The sequence below is a fragment of the Lissotriton helveticus genome, chromosome 12 (genome assembly GCF_964261635.1).
Source record: "Lissotriton helveticus chromosome 12, aLisHel1.1, whole genome shotgun sequence".
Taxonomy (NCBI): Eukaryota; Metazoa; Chordata; class Amphibia; order Caudata; family Salamandridae; genus Lissotriton; species Lissotriton helveticus.
This window is the reverse complement of record NC_136073.1, coordinates 466601549-466619158: the sequence shown is the minus strand read 5'-3', so window position 1 is coordinate 466619158 and position 17610 is coordinate 466601549. Positions and strand designations below refer to the sequence as shown.

The 17610-nt window shown below is 45.1% G+C and overlaps 1 protein-coding gene across 1 annotated transcript in view; it reads right to left on the bottom strand.

The window, feature by feature from the left end:
* MBTPS1 (membrane bound transcription factor peptidase, site 1) overlaps positions 1-17610 on the bottom strand; it is a 298949-nt gene that overhangs the window by 154730 nt on the left and 126609 nt on the right. The window contains exon 4 of the mRNA XM_078670462.1: positions 1761-1964. Within this exon, the coding sequence (XP_078526588.1) occupies positions 1761-1964 (204 nt within the window). The remainder of the gene's footprint in view (positions 1-1760; positions 1965-17610) is intronic.

The following is a 17610-nucleotide window of genomic DNA, read 5'->3' as shown; positions in this document are numbered from 1 at the left end:
ACGGATGTAAGTTTGAGGGAGGTTCGTTTAACTTTTATCGATAGCTTAAAGGCCCTGCAGCACCACCTACCCAAAACCTTAATCTCTGGCCAAACCAAGATGAAGAAGTAATGGACACTCACACATGGACCCTTACTGCGCGGGGAATGCACATCCTCGCGCAGGAAACGTCACTGTACGAGTAGCCTGCACTGCCTTTAGTGTTCATCTTTGTAAAACGAGTTTGGAGACTAGAATAAATGGAAGACTTTGGGAGTGGCTGCACGGTTACCCCCAGACTATGCAAATTTTCAGTCGAGGCTTGATTAATCCCATATTATTACCAGTACATATGCCTCCTTGCGGTGGTGTATCCTGGAGCTAGCTCAAGTAAGATCTACCTCCTCCTTTGTCCTGTGGCGCCAATAGGCCACACTCTGAAAACAGGAGGTGTTGGTAGTATTTTGTGATACCTGTAGGGTGTTGGTGAAGTCAATTGTACTGGATTTTTAAAATCAAGTGAGATATTGCTCAGTGAACTCAAGGTCACTTATTTACAATAAGCTTTTTGTCTACAGTGAAAGATTGTGTTCTCTTTAGTGATAATGTTCCCTCCTTACATATCGTAATGCATTATAAACCATTATTTTACACCAATAAAAGTTGGAAATAAACAATATAATATTAAAACCAAAATTAAGCATGCATAGATACCAAAGAAAAATAACATGTTGTGAAAATCAAATGCAAAATAATTTGAGACTTCACGGTCACCAACAGGAAGCGAACAGGGAGAGAAGGAGCTACTCAAAGGGTTATCTTCTGATACAACGGTATGATTGACAAGGTGTCTAATCTTAGATTAAGTATTACGCTTTAAGATTATACAATGTCTTTCCAGCATGCATCTACTAATATTTCATTTGCTTGCAATGACTTTACCAATCATCCATACTTTTTCCACACACACGCGAGGGAAATTTGACACCAAGGAACACATGTGCAGTAGTATCAATTTTACTAACACAACTAAAATCTGCAATGCAAATGAGTCCTCGTGTTACCCCAATTCCTGCACTTTTCCAGAAAGCCAGTGAAATAAAGAAGCTTGCAACTCTGACATGCCTATACCAACACAGAGTAAGATGAGAACATATTTTAAAAAAACAATGTAGGAAGATATACTTACAACATCAGAAACGCGTGTATTTCTAGGAATGCAGATGAGAAGGGAAAGAATGAAGAGAAACTAGGTCCCTAAGCTTCACAACAGTAATGGTCAATCCCTTCTTTGCACCAGTGAAAGCAGTGGCAAATACCTTCGCCAAACTGCAACACAATGCAGTTTCGACTGGGTTAGTTTTCCTACCATGGCTCGACTCACTATTGTGTGTAGCCAGAATTCCATTCAAACAGGGGGTAGGGTGAGAAAGATTTAGACAGTCAAAAACATAAACCACAATAGCGCAACAACAATGCCCAGCTGTGAATGCAGCCTAGAAGGAGGAAAGGTCATTTGGTCCAAAATTCACCACAGGACATCGGAAATCTGTGCATTAGGCGAGAAAAATTATGTGAACTTCACAGCTACACCTCCATGGATGCTACTCATTCAGCAGCTGAGAAATATAACTGGGGTAGTCAGAGACATATATAATGGCACTGCTAACAACCCAATGAGGCAACACTCTATAAATGGGACCATACCCATCCCATCCACCCGACATTCCATATAAAATGAGCAGAGAAACACCCCAGCAGTCTGAATAACATTCAAATACCTGTGTATCCCATTTGCCAAAGGACATCCGCCTGTAGTGTTTGAGCCACCTGCCGTGGTATTGCCCGCAGTAACCGTCGACTTGAATGCCTGCCAGTTGCATGCCAAAACCCAAGGCCAATGGAGAGACTTGCCCTTCTAAGGGGACGTGATGACTGCCATTTCTGGGACCACTTGGTTTCGTTGCAGGGAATGGATGGTTCAGCTAGGAAAGAAAAGACAGAAAGGACATTAGATGTGAAGCAATAATAGTTAACCCAAGCAAATACAAGATCTAATGTGGTGTATCAAAGCCTTCTATTGAAACCTAATAAATCAAGACTTCCACTTTTCTCAAAAAAGGACACAGGCTGTTGCAAACATTAAACGGAGGGAGACAAGGTGATTTATTAACATTGAAATCATTTAACAGAATATTGATCTTAAACCACGCCCACTTGTAAGATGAGCAACAGATAAATCCTAAAGCTTGGGAAAAAAAATCTACATTATGGAAGCGAAAACTTCAAATCAGGTGTTCATCATATGGAGAGTGCTATATTTGAGAAATCATGCAGCAGTGCGGAGAAAAGCTTTACTGCAAATCCATTCCTAATAACCAATATGGATAATGCAGGTGGTCTCGAGGTTATACCGCAACAGTTTGCAATGTGAAAGTCTAAACAAACAACCCAAATTACTGCACGTGCTCTCCCAATTTTATATTCTTCCTTCTTACTGCTCTCTGGGGCGCTTCAATTTTGCCAACTACAACTTTCCATCTTTGCTAGGATTTAATATGACAGATGCCATCAATGTATGTGACACTTTGGTCCTTTTCTCTAAGATACAACCTATGAGTTAAGAAACCCCTTTGGCTTCTACGGTTTCCAAATCAAAGTATTGTTTTTAAGAATTCAATACACTGCTTCGGGTTCTTAGCACTACTGAAATCAGCAGCCCATACAAGAGGAAATAAAGTAAAATCAATTTGCTCCACTTGAGAAAGAACAAGGAAAGGGTAAGGGCACGTGATAAATTAAGGTATAGGAAATTCGTCCACGCTTCTCGTAGAGCCCTTTTTTAATTTCCGCCATTAAATTGAACTAAAGGAAAAACGTTGAAGAAACATGGAAATGTTGCCAATCCTTAACAACCCGTTAACACGTTCACTGAAGGTGGGAGGGCTGCAGAAACAACGATGTTTACCCATTGGTTAATAAATATACTAATAATTAGAATAATAATACATATACTAATAAATATACTAATAATTACACTAAGAATAATTATACTAAGAAAAATTATACTAAGAATAATTATACTACATATAATAATACCAATAATAATAATAATAAAGCATTGACAAGGTGTAAGAAGTTCAAACTCCTGTCATGTCAAACCACACAGCTTCAGTAATGCAAACCTGGGCTCAACACCCCTGAAAGCGTAAGCCACATTGCAGACAAGCTTAATTAAAAAAAACAAGCATTTGCAATGCAATAGGTCTCGAATTAAGTGGGAGCTATTGGCATTGCAAATGCTGAATTGTATTGGGTATGTGTTGGTTTTGGAAAATGGTGTATTAATTTTATTGTTAAATATAATGGTAACTGTTTTAATGTTTGGAAATGTGCCACGTATAGTATTTGTATTGTAATATGTGTTGTGTTGAGAGTGAGTGAGTTTGGGAGTGAGTGGGAGAGTAATTTAGAGATTGTGAGTGAATTAGACAGTGGGAGAGTGTGTTATTGAGAGTGTGGGAGAGTTGGAGTGTGGGAGAGTTGGGGTGTGGGAGGGTGTTGGGGTGTGGGAGGGTGTTGGGGTGTGGGAGGGTGTTGGGGTGTGGGAGGGTGTTGGGGTGTGGGAGGGTGTTGGGGTGTGGGAGGGTGTTGGGGTGGTTTTGAAGGGACTTGGGTGTGGGGGAGTTGGGGTGTGGGGGTGTGGGGGATGTTGTGGTGAGGGGGGATTTGGGGTGTGGGGTGGATTTGGGGTGTGGGGTGGATTTGGGGTGGATTTGGAGTGTGGGGTGGATTTGGAGTGTGGGGTGTTTTGGGGGTGTGTGGTGGTTTTGTTGTGGATTTGTGGTGTAGGGTGTATTTGGGGTGGGGGTGTATTTGGGGTGGGGGTGTATTTGGGGTTGATTTGGGGGGGAAAATCGACATTTTGTTTTGTTGAGCCTATACAGTTGTCCACAAACAGTAAGCAAAATGTCCAAAAAGCAATGTCATTATTTTGCGTATATTGTGTTGGCCACAAACAGTAAGTGAGCAGTGCCGGTTTGCGCGCATTGCCTGTGTGTGTGAGCAGCCTGTGTGTATGCGAGCAGCGTGTGTGTGTGTGAGCGCAGTGTGTGTCAATGCAACGGGGCTCATGCTATCGACCTGAAGGATGAAAAAGGAATGGGCGTGGCATATTTTAAGTTTGAAAGCGCAGAACGCGTGCTGGGTAAACTGAAATTTTTTGTTCGAGAAACAGGGGTGCGTGTGAGCAGTGCCGGTGTGTGCGGGCAGTGCCGGTGTGTGCGGGCAGTGCCGGTGTGTGCGGGCAGTGCTGGTGTGTGCGAGCAGTGTTAGTTATGTTAGTTTTGTCTTTTATAGCGCACGGCTACTCCATAGAGTGTCCCGGCGCTTTTATTAAAAACCAATCGCAGAGTAACACAACACAATAGAGCAAAGTGGATCAGGAACAATCAAAAGAAACGAACTACTGGGCAAAAAGCCAAGTTTTGAGGCCCTTCCTAAAAATCAGCAAGTTAGAGGTGCTGCGTAATGCCAAAGGCAACGTGTTCCACATCTGTGGCGCCAACAACCCGAAAGAACGGCCCCCAATGCGGGCCCTTTTTACTCGAGAGACCACCGCAAGGAACAGTGTTTCAGATCTCAGAGATCGGGTCGGATGATAAAAGGCAAGCCTCCTTTGGAGATACTTTGCCCCAGAGGCATGGAGAGCCTTGTGGGCCAAGGTCAAGGCCTTGAAAACTATCCGTTTCCGGATAGGCAGCCAATGAAGCGACTGCAGGAGTCCCGAAACTCTGGCACGCCTATACAGGCCAAAAATGGCCCGCGCGGCAGAGTTCTGGACCACCTGCAGAAGTTGCAGAAGGTAATCCGGCAGGCCAAGATACAGGACGTTGGAGTAGTCCACTCTAGAGCCAATTAAGGCCTGCACCGTCATCTTCCTATGATCTACTGATAGCAGAGGAAGGAACTTGCGCAGCATCCTGAGGAGGCCAAAACAAGTTCCCGTAAGACCAAGAATCTGAGATCTTAACGTCAGGCCATTATCCATCTTGATCCCCAGATTCTTAGCCAAGTGGGACGAGTGCGCTGGAGGAAACATATTAACCGTGCCGGTGTGTGCGAGCAGTGCCGGTGTGTGCGAGCAGTGCCGGTGTGTGCGAGCAGTGCCTGTGTGTGCGAACAGTGCCTGTGTGTGCGAACAGTGCCTGTGTGTGCGAACAGTGCCTGTGTGTGCGAACAGTGCCTGTGTGTGCGAACAGGGCCTGTGTGTGTGCGAACAGTGCCTGTGTGTGTGCGAACAGTGCCTGTGTGTGCGAACAGTGCCTGTGTGTGCGAACAGTGCCTGTGTGTGCGAACAGTGCCTGTGTGTGCGAACAGTGCCTGTGTGTGCGAACAGTGCCTGTGTGTGCGAACAGTGCCTGTGTGTGTGAACAGTGCCTGTGTGTGAGCAGCCAGTGTGTGTGAGCAGCCTGTGTGTGTGAGCAGCCTGTGTGTGTGGAGCAGCCTGTGTGTGTGGAGCAGCCTGTGTGTGTGGAGCAGCCTGTGTGTGTGGAGCAGCCTGTGTGTATGAGAGCATTGTGTGTGTGTGACAGTAACTTGTGTGCGTGTGAGAGCAGTGTGTGTCAATGCAACGGGGCTCATGTTATCGACCTCAGAAAGGATGAAAAGGGAATGGGCGTGGCATATTTTAAGTTTGAAAGCGCAGAATGCGTGCTGGGTAAACTGACATTTTTTGTTCGAGACACAGGGGTGCGTGTGAGCAGTGCCTGTGTGTGTGTGAAGTGTCTGTGTGTGTGTGAAGTGTGTGCGTGTGTGTGAAGTGTGTGCGTGTGTGTGAAGTGTGTGCGTGTGCGTGAAGTGTGTGCGTGTGTGTGAAGTGTGTGCGTGTGTGCGAAGTGTGTGCGAAGTGTGTGCGAAGTGTGTGCGAAGTGTGTCTGCGTGTGTACGAGCAGTGTCTGCGTGTGTACGAGCAGTGTCTGCGTGTGTACGAGCAGTGTCTGCGTGTGTACGAGCAGTGTCTGCGTGTGTACGAGCAGTGTCTGCGTGTGTACGAGCAGTGTCTGCGTGTGTACAAGCAGTGTCTGCGTGTGTACAAGCAGTGTCTGCGTGTGTACGAGCAGTGTCTGCGTGTGTACGAGCAGTGTCTGCGTGTGTACGAGCAGTGTCTGCGTGTGTACGAGCAGTGTCTGCGTGTGTACGAGCAGTGTCTGCGTGTGTACGAGCAGTGTCTGCGTGTGTACGAGCAGTGTCTGCGTGTGTACGAGCAGTGTCTGCGTGTGTACGAGCAGTGTCTGCGTGTGTACGAGCAGTGTCTGCGTGTGTACGAGCAGTGTCTGCGTGTGTACGAGCAGTGTCTGCGTGTGTACGAGCAGTGTCTGCGTGTGTACGAGCAGTGTCTGCGTGTGTACGAGCAGTGTCTGCGTGTGTACGAGCAGTGTCTGCGTGTGTACGAGCAGTGTCTGCGTGTGTACGAGCAGTGTCTGCGTGTGTACGAGCAGTGTCTGCGTGTGTACGAGCAGTGTCTGCGTGTGTACGAGCAGTGTCTGCGTGTGTACGAGCAGTGTCTGCGTGTGTACGAGCAGTGTCTGCGTGTGTACGAGCAGTGTCTGCGTGTGTACGAGCAGTGTCTGCGTGTGTACGAGCAGTGTCTGCGTGTGTACGAGCAGTGTCTGCGTGTGTACGAGCAGTGTCTGCGTGTGTGCGAGCAGTGTCTGCGTGTGTGCGAGCAGTGTCTGCGTGTGCGCGAGCAGTGTCTGCGTGTGCGCGAGCAGTGTCTGCGTGTGCGCGAGCAGTGTCTGCGTGTGCGAGAGCAGTGTCTGCGTGTGCGAGAGCAGTGTCTGCGTGTGCGAGAGCAGTGTCTGCGTGTGCGAGAGCAGTGTCTGCGTGTGCGAGCAGTGTCTGCGTGTGCGAGCAGTGACTGTGTGAACAGTGCCTGTGTGTGATCATTGCCTGTGTGTGTGAGCAGCCTGTGTGTATGAGAGCATTGTGTGTGTGTGAGAAAGTAACGTCTGTGTGTGTGTGTGAGTGTCAATGCAACGGGGCGCATGCTATCGACCTTAGAAGGATGAAAAGGGAATGCGTCTGGCATATTTTAAGTTTGAAAGCGCAGAATGCGTGCTGGGCAAAATGTTAATATCTGATGGAGACACAGGGGTGCGTGTGAGCAGTGCCTGTGTGTGTGCGCAGTGCCGGTGTGTGTGAACAGTGCCTGTGTGTGTGAACAGTGCCTGTGTGTGTGAACAGTGCCTGTGTGTGTGTGAACAGTGCCTGTGTGTGTGTGAACAGTGCCTGTGTGTGTGTGAACAGTGCCTGTGTGTGTGTGAACAGTGCCTGTGTGTGTGTGTGAACAGTGCCTGTGTGTGTGTGAACAGTGCCTGTGTGTGTGTGTGAACAGTGCCTGTGTGTGTGTGAACAGTGCCTGTGTGTGGGTGAACAGTGCCTGTGTGTGTGTGAACAGTGCCTGTGTGTGGGTGAACAGTGCCTGTGTGGGTGAACAGTGCCTGTGTGGGTGAACAGTGCCTGTGTGTGTGAACAGTGCCTGTGTGTGTGAACAGTGCCTGTGTGTGTGAACAGTGCCTGTGTGTATGAGAGCAGCGTGTGTGTATGAGAGCAGCGTGTGTGTATGAGAGCAGCGTGTGTGTATGAGAGCAGCGTGTGTGTATGAGAGCAGCGTGTGTGTATGAGAGCAGCGTGTGTGTATGAGAGCAGCGTGTGTGTATGAGAGCAGCGTGTGTGTATGAGAGCAGCGTGTGTGTATGAGAGCAGCGTGTGTGTATGAGAGCAGCGTGTGTGTGTGTGTGAAAGTAACTTGTGCGTGTGAGAGCAATGTGTGTCAATGCAACGGGGCTCATGTTATCGACCTCAGAAGGATGAAAAGTATATGTGTCTTCCATATTTGAAGGTTGAAAGCGCAGAATGGGTGCTGGCTAAAATTAAAGGTTTGTTTTCAAAGCGGGCGCGGTGTGACAGATACAGCATGTGTAGTCCATTGTTTTCTAAAAGTATATATTGCAAGGTCTTTCCAAATGTTCACGAGTTGTTCCCAGCTGCAAAGGAGAGATAGGCGAGAGGCATGTGTTGCTTACGCAATAGCTAGGACGAGGCCTTTACAAAAGCTCTCGTGTTTGACGTGGACGCGCGTCTGGGTGCCGTGACTAAAAAAAATTAAAAGTGGCCGGGAAATGCTCTCGGCATTGCTGTGGCGGGTCTGATGCAATGATGTGAGGCAGGCGGCTCGGGGAGCAAATGGCAAGCGCGTGCACGGGCATATGCACTCGGCGCAATCCGCCTGGTTTAGCTTTCCTGGATCCAACTCTATACTCTCGACATCTGCAATGCGCAAGCGCATTGGCAGAGGGCGAGACCTAAAAAAAAGAAAGTGCATACAGTATTTAGCAGCTCTAAAACAACTAAAGTCAAAAGACAACATGAGGAAAATCGAACAATCAATTTCTAAAATGAAGAAAACAATAAGAAAATGACACCAAATTATTAAAATCTAATAAGGAAACCAGACATATGAATTTAAGGTTTTTAGGTTAAAAAGCGGCAATAAACTATATAGCATCTATGAATGATGTAGATCAGGACTTGGGCACAAGGCAAGGTCAATGGCAACAAACCGGAGGCTGGCTAAGCCTAGTGTAAGGGCCCAGCCAAAGAACGTACTATCTGTCTTGGATGTTTTACCAGCAGGGCTACGTTGAATGCTGTGTCCAATGAAGATCTCTCAAAGTTTGATGCAGTTTGGCTATGGTCCCGCTCAGACAGCTGGTCTATGCAAGGCAATTTCCAAACAGAAAAAAACACATTTTACACCCCAAGCCCTCCTGGCAGCCAGAAAAATGTAGCACCTTCAAAATGTAGTTTTTGGAGCTATGATACCTCCAGCGGGACATGCCTAGAAGCTGTGGTTGGGAAGGGTCGAACTTGCTTATAGAGCAATGACGCAGTACCCGATGGGCTGATCTGATAGGTCAGTGTGTAGGCCATTTATTTTTAATTTTTTAGAAGTTTATTGGCCTGTTTTATGGCAAAGCTGGCCAGTTTTAATGTATCCTATACCTTGCAAAATACCCATACAGCATGTCTTTACAAGTTCAAAACTGGCCTGATCTGCAAATGTGGACCATTTTTTTAGCTATCGGATTCGCTAATGAGGGCTTCTTTTTATTTGGGTGCTTGGCCTATTTTTTGTCCCAGACCAACCTCAAGGCTGGGCAAGTCGGATCGAAGCCAGACACCTTTGATACGAGGGTCCTGTGAAGCCTTCTTTCGGGCAGCAAAGAGCTCCTAGTGGGTCCAACCTGATTTTCAAGTCCATCAAAGTAGCACCTTGGGTGATTAGTCCCAGTTCACAGGTGGCTGAACATTTCCTACGTCCCAACTATTTCACCTTTTTGGAGCTATTCCACTTAGTCACTTTTAAGGCTCCTAGGACCTCAGGGACAGCTCTCACAAGTACAGGGTCACCTCAAGAAGAGGACACTAGCACAATCCAGCCAGGGTCCATTGGTCAACTGATCACTCCAAGAAAATACCTCTTACAGCTTTTGATGTCTCTGCAGGAAGTCCGATAATCGATCCAGAAGTCCACTTCGTAGTTCTGGGTACTAGTAGTCAGGTCTTCGGGCTACACACAAGTCCGACAACAGGCTTCTTCCTGTTCTGATGATCTGCATATCCAGATATGTTCTGAGGACCTGTGGGGGAGGAGCTGCTTTTGTTCAATTCACTAGCCAGTGGGTAACTCCTGGACACTTCCTAAACAGTGGGTAAATAGTTCCCAGGGCAACCAGTCTCTTTTTAGTACATCCTGTTTGCCTGACTATAGACCTTTCCACACATTTACCCGTGAAACCCACCATGGCAGAACCTTCCAGCCCCTGGAGGAGGCTAGTGGCCCACCCAAGATTGTGTCCAGGGTAATGAGCAGTCCCCTCATACTAAACTATACCAAACTGTTTATGGGAGCAGTTCCTCCCAGACATGAAATAGAGCCAGGATAGCCAGTGTCCCCAGGGCCTAAAAGGTCCCTCTTCCTCAGGCCGCACGTATCACTAAACCGTAAACAGGGCTCACTGTAGTTTCTTTCAAATTAATATCGTTCTTGGGCTCTCCTCAACTGCCCTTCCTGAAGTAAGCTGGGTAACATCTCATTCAAGTCATCCTGTCAAGCCCAAGCCATGGTCTCTGCTTGTGAAGCAGTTTTTTTTACCTCATGGGGAAGCACGATAGGGAGGGCAGCTGCAAGAAAGCTAAAGTAAATTAGCCTACTGGAGCTTCAAGCTGGAAAATAAGTACTTTCTAAAAGTTACTTTTGCTGTATATTTATCAAAGAGCCAACTTCACTATTAAACTGAATATTTAATGCCTCCACAGTGGTTGAATGGGCTCCCTAGCTTATTCTAAAACAAAGTTTAAAAAAATAGTATTTTATTGGTGCTTTAATTTTCCTCATAGAAATGGCTACTACCCCATACAGTAAAAAAAGAACATCAAGAGGCTAGTCACTATAGGAACATGCCAACCTTATAACTCATACAGGTTTCTGCATCAAAATACATACTAGGCATTCTACCTTGTGTAGTAGAAGGCCTACTTGAGGCTGATCTACTTAATATTCTACAAGTTGGGTACCTTCAGGACAAAAAAGGTTGTTTTGGCAAGACCGTCAACAGGACTAAAAGCTGCAGCACTCAACCAACACAGAGGCCTGATGGCATGTTTACCTTGTCAGCATAGTGGACGGCACAATCTACATTTCAGTCTACAAGTGACATTTAACCTTCCATGCCATTAGGGCAGTTCCTGCACCATCAACAATGGCCTTTCTGGAAAAATAAGATGTGAACCATGGATTATCCAATGTTACCGTGTTTTGAAGGTCAACAGTGCCCCTGTGTATAGATTAAAATTATATATATATATATATATATATATATATATATATATATATATATATATATATATATATATATATATATATATATATATATATATATTTTACCTACTGGCGATAGCCAGTAGGTATATATAGTTAGGATTTTTTCTCTATGGGATTTCTGAAAATTCTATGTCTAATAACTTTGGCGTTTGTGGACGGAATTGGCTGAAATTGTCATGAAAATGGCACATTTTGTTTCTGAGCAGCCCCTGAAAATTTGGGGGGGTTTCGTCAAGGGGGGGCCGAGAAAAAAGGGGGGTCCCAAAACACGTTTTTCCCATTCATTTTTCCATAGGGCGGTTGGACTCACTTTTAGCTCGAACGGCTGAATGGATTTACATGAAACTTGGCAAAATTGTAGATATTGTTTGCCCGACGTGCCTTTGCTATGTCTCAATATATGTGCTCCAGTGGATTTTGAGAAATTAACGTTTAAAAAAATATATCTATCTGTGACAGCGCTCCGGTTAGCGCCCCGGTTCGCGTACCGGACGCGTCACGGAACTTCGCGAAGCGAAGCTGATTGGCTCTCCGGTGTCTGTCAACATTCTAAACAGTCCGGAGCGGCCGCCATCTTGTCTCTCGGTAGGATCGAGAGACAAGATGTGGTGAAAAACGAAGGGGGAAATGAAGGAAAGGGGGCAAGGTAGACCCCTCCTGACCCCCTAGGATTGATGAGGGGGATATTAAAGTGCCCCGCGGGGCAAAAAATAAAAATAAAAAAAAATTTGCGATTTTTCGCCGTAGAGGCGCTTCCCGGTACGCGAACCGGGCAGCTAACCGGCAGCGTAACGGGAGTCCGCCATCTTGTGTTTTTGGAGCGTCCGGTTCGCGTACCGGGTAGCGTCCCGGTAAGCGTAACAAGGGGAAACCAAGAGAAACAGTAAAAAAAAAAATTAAGGGAATAGATTTCCAGCAAACTTGGCAAAATTGTAGGGACTGTTTGTTTGATGTGCCTTTGCAAGGCCTCAAGATATGTGCACGTGTGGATTTTGTCTAATTAAGGTTAAAAAAATATATATATATGTGTAAGCGTGCTCCGGCGCGCTTACGTTACGGGTTTTGTTTGCGCTGCAGAGCCGATACGTCACGGTTATGCGACGCGTCATGCGGCGTCTCACGTGGCTACGTGATACGTCGCGAAATAAAGAATATATTTTACAGCTATAGATATTAGCTTTTAAAAAACCAATGAAATTCACTGAAAAAACCATAGGTTATAGACCATATATAGTTAGGAATTTGCATTTACAAAACCTTGAAAATTCACTGAAAAAAGCATAGGTTAGAGACCATATATAGTTAGCTGGACATTTTATTGACATAAAACCAATGAAATTCCATATATAGTTAGTTGCACTAACTATATATCGCGCACCCGCAATCCACTGCTGATAATGTCACATATTACATCATTCATGACATGGTCAGTGACATCACTGATGACATCACTGACGACATCTCAAATGACATCACTGATGACATCACTGATGACATCACTGATGACATCACTGATGACATCTCAAATGACATCACTGATGACATCATGACACACCAATACCAGTTACTACATACGCACTCACTGATTCCTACGTCTACACACACATTCACTCATTCACCCATACAATCACTCATACATACAGTCACTCATTATTACAACACTATCATATGCACTCATACACCTATGCAGACACTCACACACTGCCACTCATCCATGGAGTTACTCACACACCTAGTCAGTCCTGTAAAGAATCATTCACACTTCGATTTCCTCATCTATACAGTTAAACACAGAACACCATACTTTTTCACACATATACTAACACATACTTACTCTCTTATACAATCACTGATACAAGTACACATTGATATGCACAGAGTCACACACCTCCCAGCCAGCCACACACACACTCAGTCTTCCATACATCCACTCATTCTTCAATATGTAAAACATATTTAAACTTTACAAAAACACACAGACACTAGATGATGTCATCAGTGATGTCATCATCTAGTGTCTGTGTGTTTTTGTAAAGTTTAAATATGTTTTACATATTGAAGAATGAGTGGATGTATAAGAGTATGGATGAAGGATTTGATTGTATAAGTGAGTAAGTATGTGTTAGTATATCTGTGAAAATGTAAGCTGTTATGTGTTTAACTGTATAGATGAAGAAATCAAAGTGTGATTGATTCTTTACAGGTCTGACTAGGTGTGTGAGTAACTCCATGGATGAGTGGCAGTGTGTGAGTGTCTGCATAGGTGTATGAGTGCATATGATAGTGTTGTAATGATGAGTGACTGTATGTATGAGTGATTGTATGGGTGAATGAGTGAATGTGTGTGTAGACGTAGGAATTAGTGAGTGCGTATGTAGTAACTGGTATTGGTGTGTCAATGGTTTCAAAAATGATACTCTGTATTTTACACTAGGTGTAACAGTGGTTATATTAGAGTGTAAGGAGGTGCATTGTATTATCACATGAAGTTTATCATCAGTGCTGTGATCATTGATGTTAAATGAGATGTCATCAGTGATGTCATCAGTGATGTCATTTGAGATGTCATCAGTGATGTCATCAGTGATGTCACTGACCATGTCATGAATGATGTAATATGTGACATCATCAGCAGTGGATTGCGGGTGCGCGATATATAGTTAGTGCAACTAACTATATATGGAATTTCATTGGTTTTATGTCAATAAAATGTCCAGCTAACTATATATGGTCTCTAACCTATGGTTTTTCCAGTGAATTTTCAAGGTTTTGTAAATGCAAATTCCTAACTATATATGGTCTATAACCTATGGTTTTTCCAGTGAATATATATATATATATATATATATATATATATATATATATATATATATATATATATATATATATATATATATATATGAAGAAACTCACTATATTAACAGTATCACAAAGACCAACAAGGTGATTTAGCCCATCCTACCTCCTAAGTCAGATTTCTGTGCCCAGTCCAGGGCCAACTCTGTCCGAAAGGCAATCAACAAGCAGAAACAACAGCTCCCAGTTTAAGAAACAGGCCACTGGCTAAACTACTGTGCCTAGTGTAGACCTTAATTCTACCATGTAGGCTAGCAAGTAATGATGTACTGGTTTTGGAGGCCTCTATGGCCTACTGGGGATCTCAAAGCAGAAGATTGTGACCTCAGGCTGAAGACACCCTCCTACCTCCACCTCAGGGGTGATTCAGCTTAGAATCTGTACCCAGACACTGAATATTTGCCTGTTGTGAGAAAGTGGATAATAAGTTGCAGTAGACGGTAGTCCTCTTCAAGTAATAATGGCACTATTTCTTACTAGGTCTATTTAGGTATTAATAATTTAAACTTGAGCTCAACCCTTGGAAGCTGTAGCATAGACCAGACAGGCTTAAATAAAATTAAATGTGAGAAGCCTTTTTTTGCACCAAAACAGAATACACAGCACAATAAAAACCCCACTCAAATGTATAAAAAGAGAACATGTTAACAAGCAAAAATCTCATGTAGGGATCTGGAGCTATGATTTCTGAAAGTTTAAAATTTTTCTAATGCTAAATAGTGAAAAGCGCCACCCGCAGGTATCTGGTCGCGCTAGACCGGTCAAAGTCAAAAGGTAAGGCAACTGCAATGGAGCGCGGGTCATATACAGGGATCAGGTTCCGGTCCGGTGGAAAATGTTAATCTTGTGATTTAGTCTCTGCAATGGAAGTCGAAAATCCTCAGTGGGCAAGGAAGAATGCTGTGGCCGGGATGGGTTCCATGAGGCTAGGTAGCCTTCAGACTACGTACCGGTGAAACCCATGACTTTTAGTGGGACAGTTGTGAGCGTGATAAGCTCGAAATTCTCACCCAAGGAAGGTCTCTCGCCGGCTGGATACTTTTGGCACCTTCACCCACTAAAGATTTCTATCTATAGACTAAATCACTTTTTAAAGTTAGGATCCTGTCAGTAGGGTAAATCAGCAAGTTCTGTACGACATCAATGGCTGCATCTCATTAGCAGTCCGCCAGTAGCCTCCGACTTTGGTTCTTTTGCCAAAAATCCTTGAAAAGGTTTCTAGGTCCCAGCATTTAGGGTTAGGCAGGAAAAGTACACAGGCACTCATCCATGGGCCCCAGGAACTGTGCAACACCACTTGGGGGGTAGAACTCACTCCAATGGTAAGACACCAGCAGAGTCCAAAGCATGTCCAGTTGGAATTGGTTAGCTGGGCTCTTCAGGAAGATTGGCTTCTTGCAGCTTTCTGTGGCCCTGTAACTCAACAGGAGGCTAGCCAAACTAGCCACTAGAGTAAATATTTTCTCCTGGGACCTAGTGGGAGCAGGTCTACCCTTTGGGGGGTCTCTTTCCACAGGTTACAGTAGGTGCAGTTGTCTTACTGAAGTCAGGGTTCAGTAGGCACAGTCCTTCTGCCTTCCTCAGGTCCTTCAGTGTTCTGAAAAAGATACTAGGGTGCCACCTTTATGCCTCACACTAGCTTATAGGTGGGGGAGACTTTCTAATCAACAGGGAATAAAGTACCCAGGGGCAACCCTAACCACCCTGACATCATTTTCTGGGGAGTTGGCATTCATCACACAGTACCCTAATCTGTCAATATCCAACATGAAAGAATACCTAGGTCAGAGCTCTGGCAATGATCCTGGTGTGTGTACAGGGAAATGAGGAACTCTCCCTGCAAAACCAATTATGGGATAGGCTCTCCCCCTCTCAATGTAACTGGTGCCATTTTGGCTGATTGGACATTTTAGGGGAGGGGTGTGGGGGGGGAGAGGAGGTTTAGGAAGTGTGTTACATCTGCCTGTGCCAGGGGCTCAGGGTCTGCCCCTTTGAAGCTTGTACAGTTGGTGGCCACATCCTCAGGCCATCCTGTCAGGAGGTCACACCTCCTCCCAGTCAAGGGTCTTTGGTTCCCTTTCCTGAGAACAATTCACAGCGCCCAGCAGGCTTTATGGTGACAGTTGGGATGGATTCCTGAAAGAGCTATTAGAGGCTATAAGGCAGGAAAATACCAACGTTCTAAAAATAGACTATACAAAAAAATAATGGATCGAATATTTGAATTAATCTCAGCCACTGGTAATTACTCAGAGCTGTATCCTAGGCCAGCCTTATTTTGCACACCATACCATCTCAGGCTGGACCCAGCCACATGCAAATCAGTCTTGGTCCTGCACTAATGGGAACAGTCTAACCCAAACTGCTGGGCCAGGTCCTCCCTGAACCGGAACACAAGCAACCCAGGAGGAGTTCTGTTAGGGCTCATCATCCAAGTATAGCTTGGTTCCAGTGACCGTGAGAACTGGTCTCACGTCCGGGCACACCTATCCAAGGCGACACACTAAAGTATAAAACACATTTAAGGATGGAATAATTAAATTAATTCTTACCAGTGATTGAGTTTTATTCAGCATTCCTTCCATCGTTTTTTGTATACTTTAGTAAGTCACCCTCAGTTGGATTTGGGTCCTGTGCACAGTGTGACACTGGTATCAAGGTATACCTTGCTGAGGACCCCTAATCCGGTTCAGAGAGGACCTAGCTTTTCAGGCTGGTCTGTTCCCATTAGAGCGGGGTCAAGACTGTTTTGCATATGGCTAGGTCCAGAATGAGGTGGCATGGTGTGCAAAATAACGACGAGCTGGGTAGTGATTATCAGTGGCTGAGATTAATTCAGCATTCCAGTCATCACTTCTTTGTATACTTCAGTGTGTTGCCATAAGTGGGACAGGTGTACACAGATGTGGGGCCCGTGCACATCACTGATACCAAGCTATACCTGGCTGCTGAGCCCTGCTTACTAGACCAGTACAATAGAATTGTATATAAAGGAAAGGACATTATTGCCCTTATTGTTAATGGGAAAAACTCTTAGACAGTCATGCTGCTCTGTTACTTTGCCAATCTGCACACTGCAACTTCCCTGGAAGTTTTTTGGGCCCTAGACAATCTTCTCTGCTAGAAATTTGGCACGCAGGTCACTGCAGGTTGGCCCAGGCAAGGCTTCAGTGCTCCACTGACTCGGCTGGACTTTGAGCACTACTATATAATTTCTCAATTTCAACAGCTTTGTCACTGGTTTGTTGGCATTGAGCTTGACAATACCGCCACTATGCGGGAGCCTTGTCTGGAGTGCCAGATAGTAGGCTCTGTTTGCCCCTCAGCTCAATTCAAGCAACTTGCCCCGGCTTGCTTTTGTAGAGCACTGCTTATTACGAATTTGACACAGCTACATGCCCCAACCACTCGATTAGGCCCGACACATGCCAAACTCACCCTTGCAGCACTCACTACCTGTAAGCAGGTGCATAATCTAGGTTTAGAAATCCTGGGCGAACTGTTCCAGGAAGGCTTACTGATTTCTTTTAAAGATCTCCACAATCAATTCCCAATAACCCAAGGACATTTCCTCAGTTACAACACTCTCACTTCCGTGCTACAATGCCGATAGTGCAAAACATTTGCAGAGCCGTCCATGCATAAAGTCTTCCAGACTTGCACACCATGGGTGCAGGTTGCCATCTCATCAACTGGGGTGGCAGAGTGAGCTAAAGAATGATGGATTAAACCCAGATCAGATGACTGGGGGTGAGTGCTTGCATTGTTCAACACTCCGTCCATCATCCCCTTTGGTTTTATCTCGTCAAATGGCTGCACTATGTGAA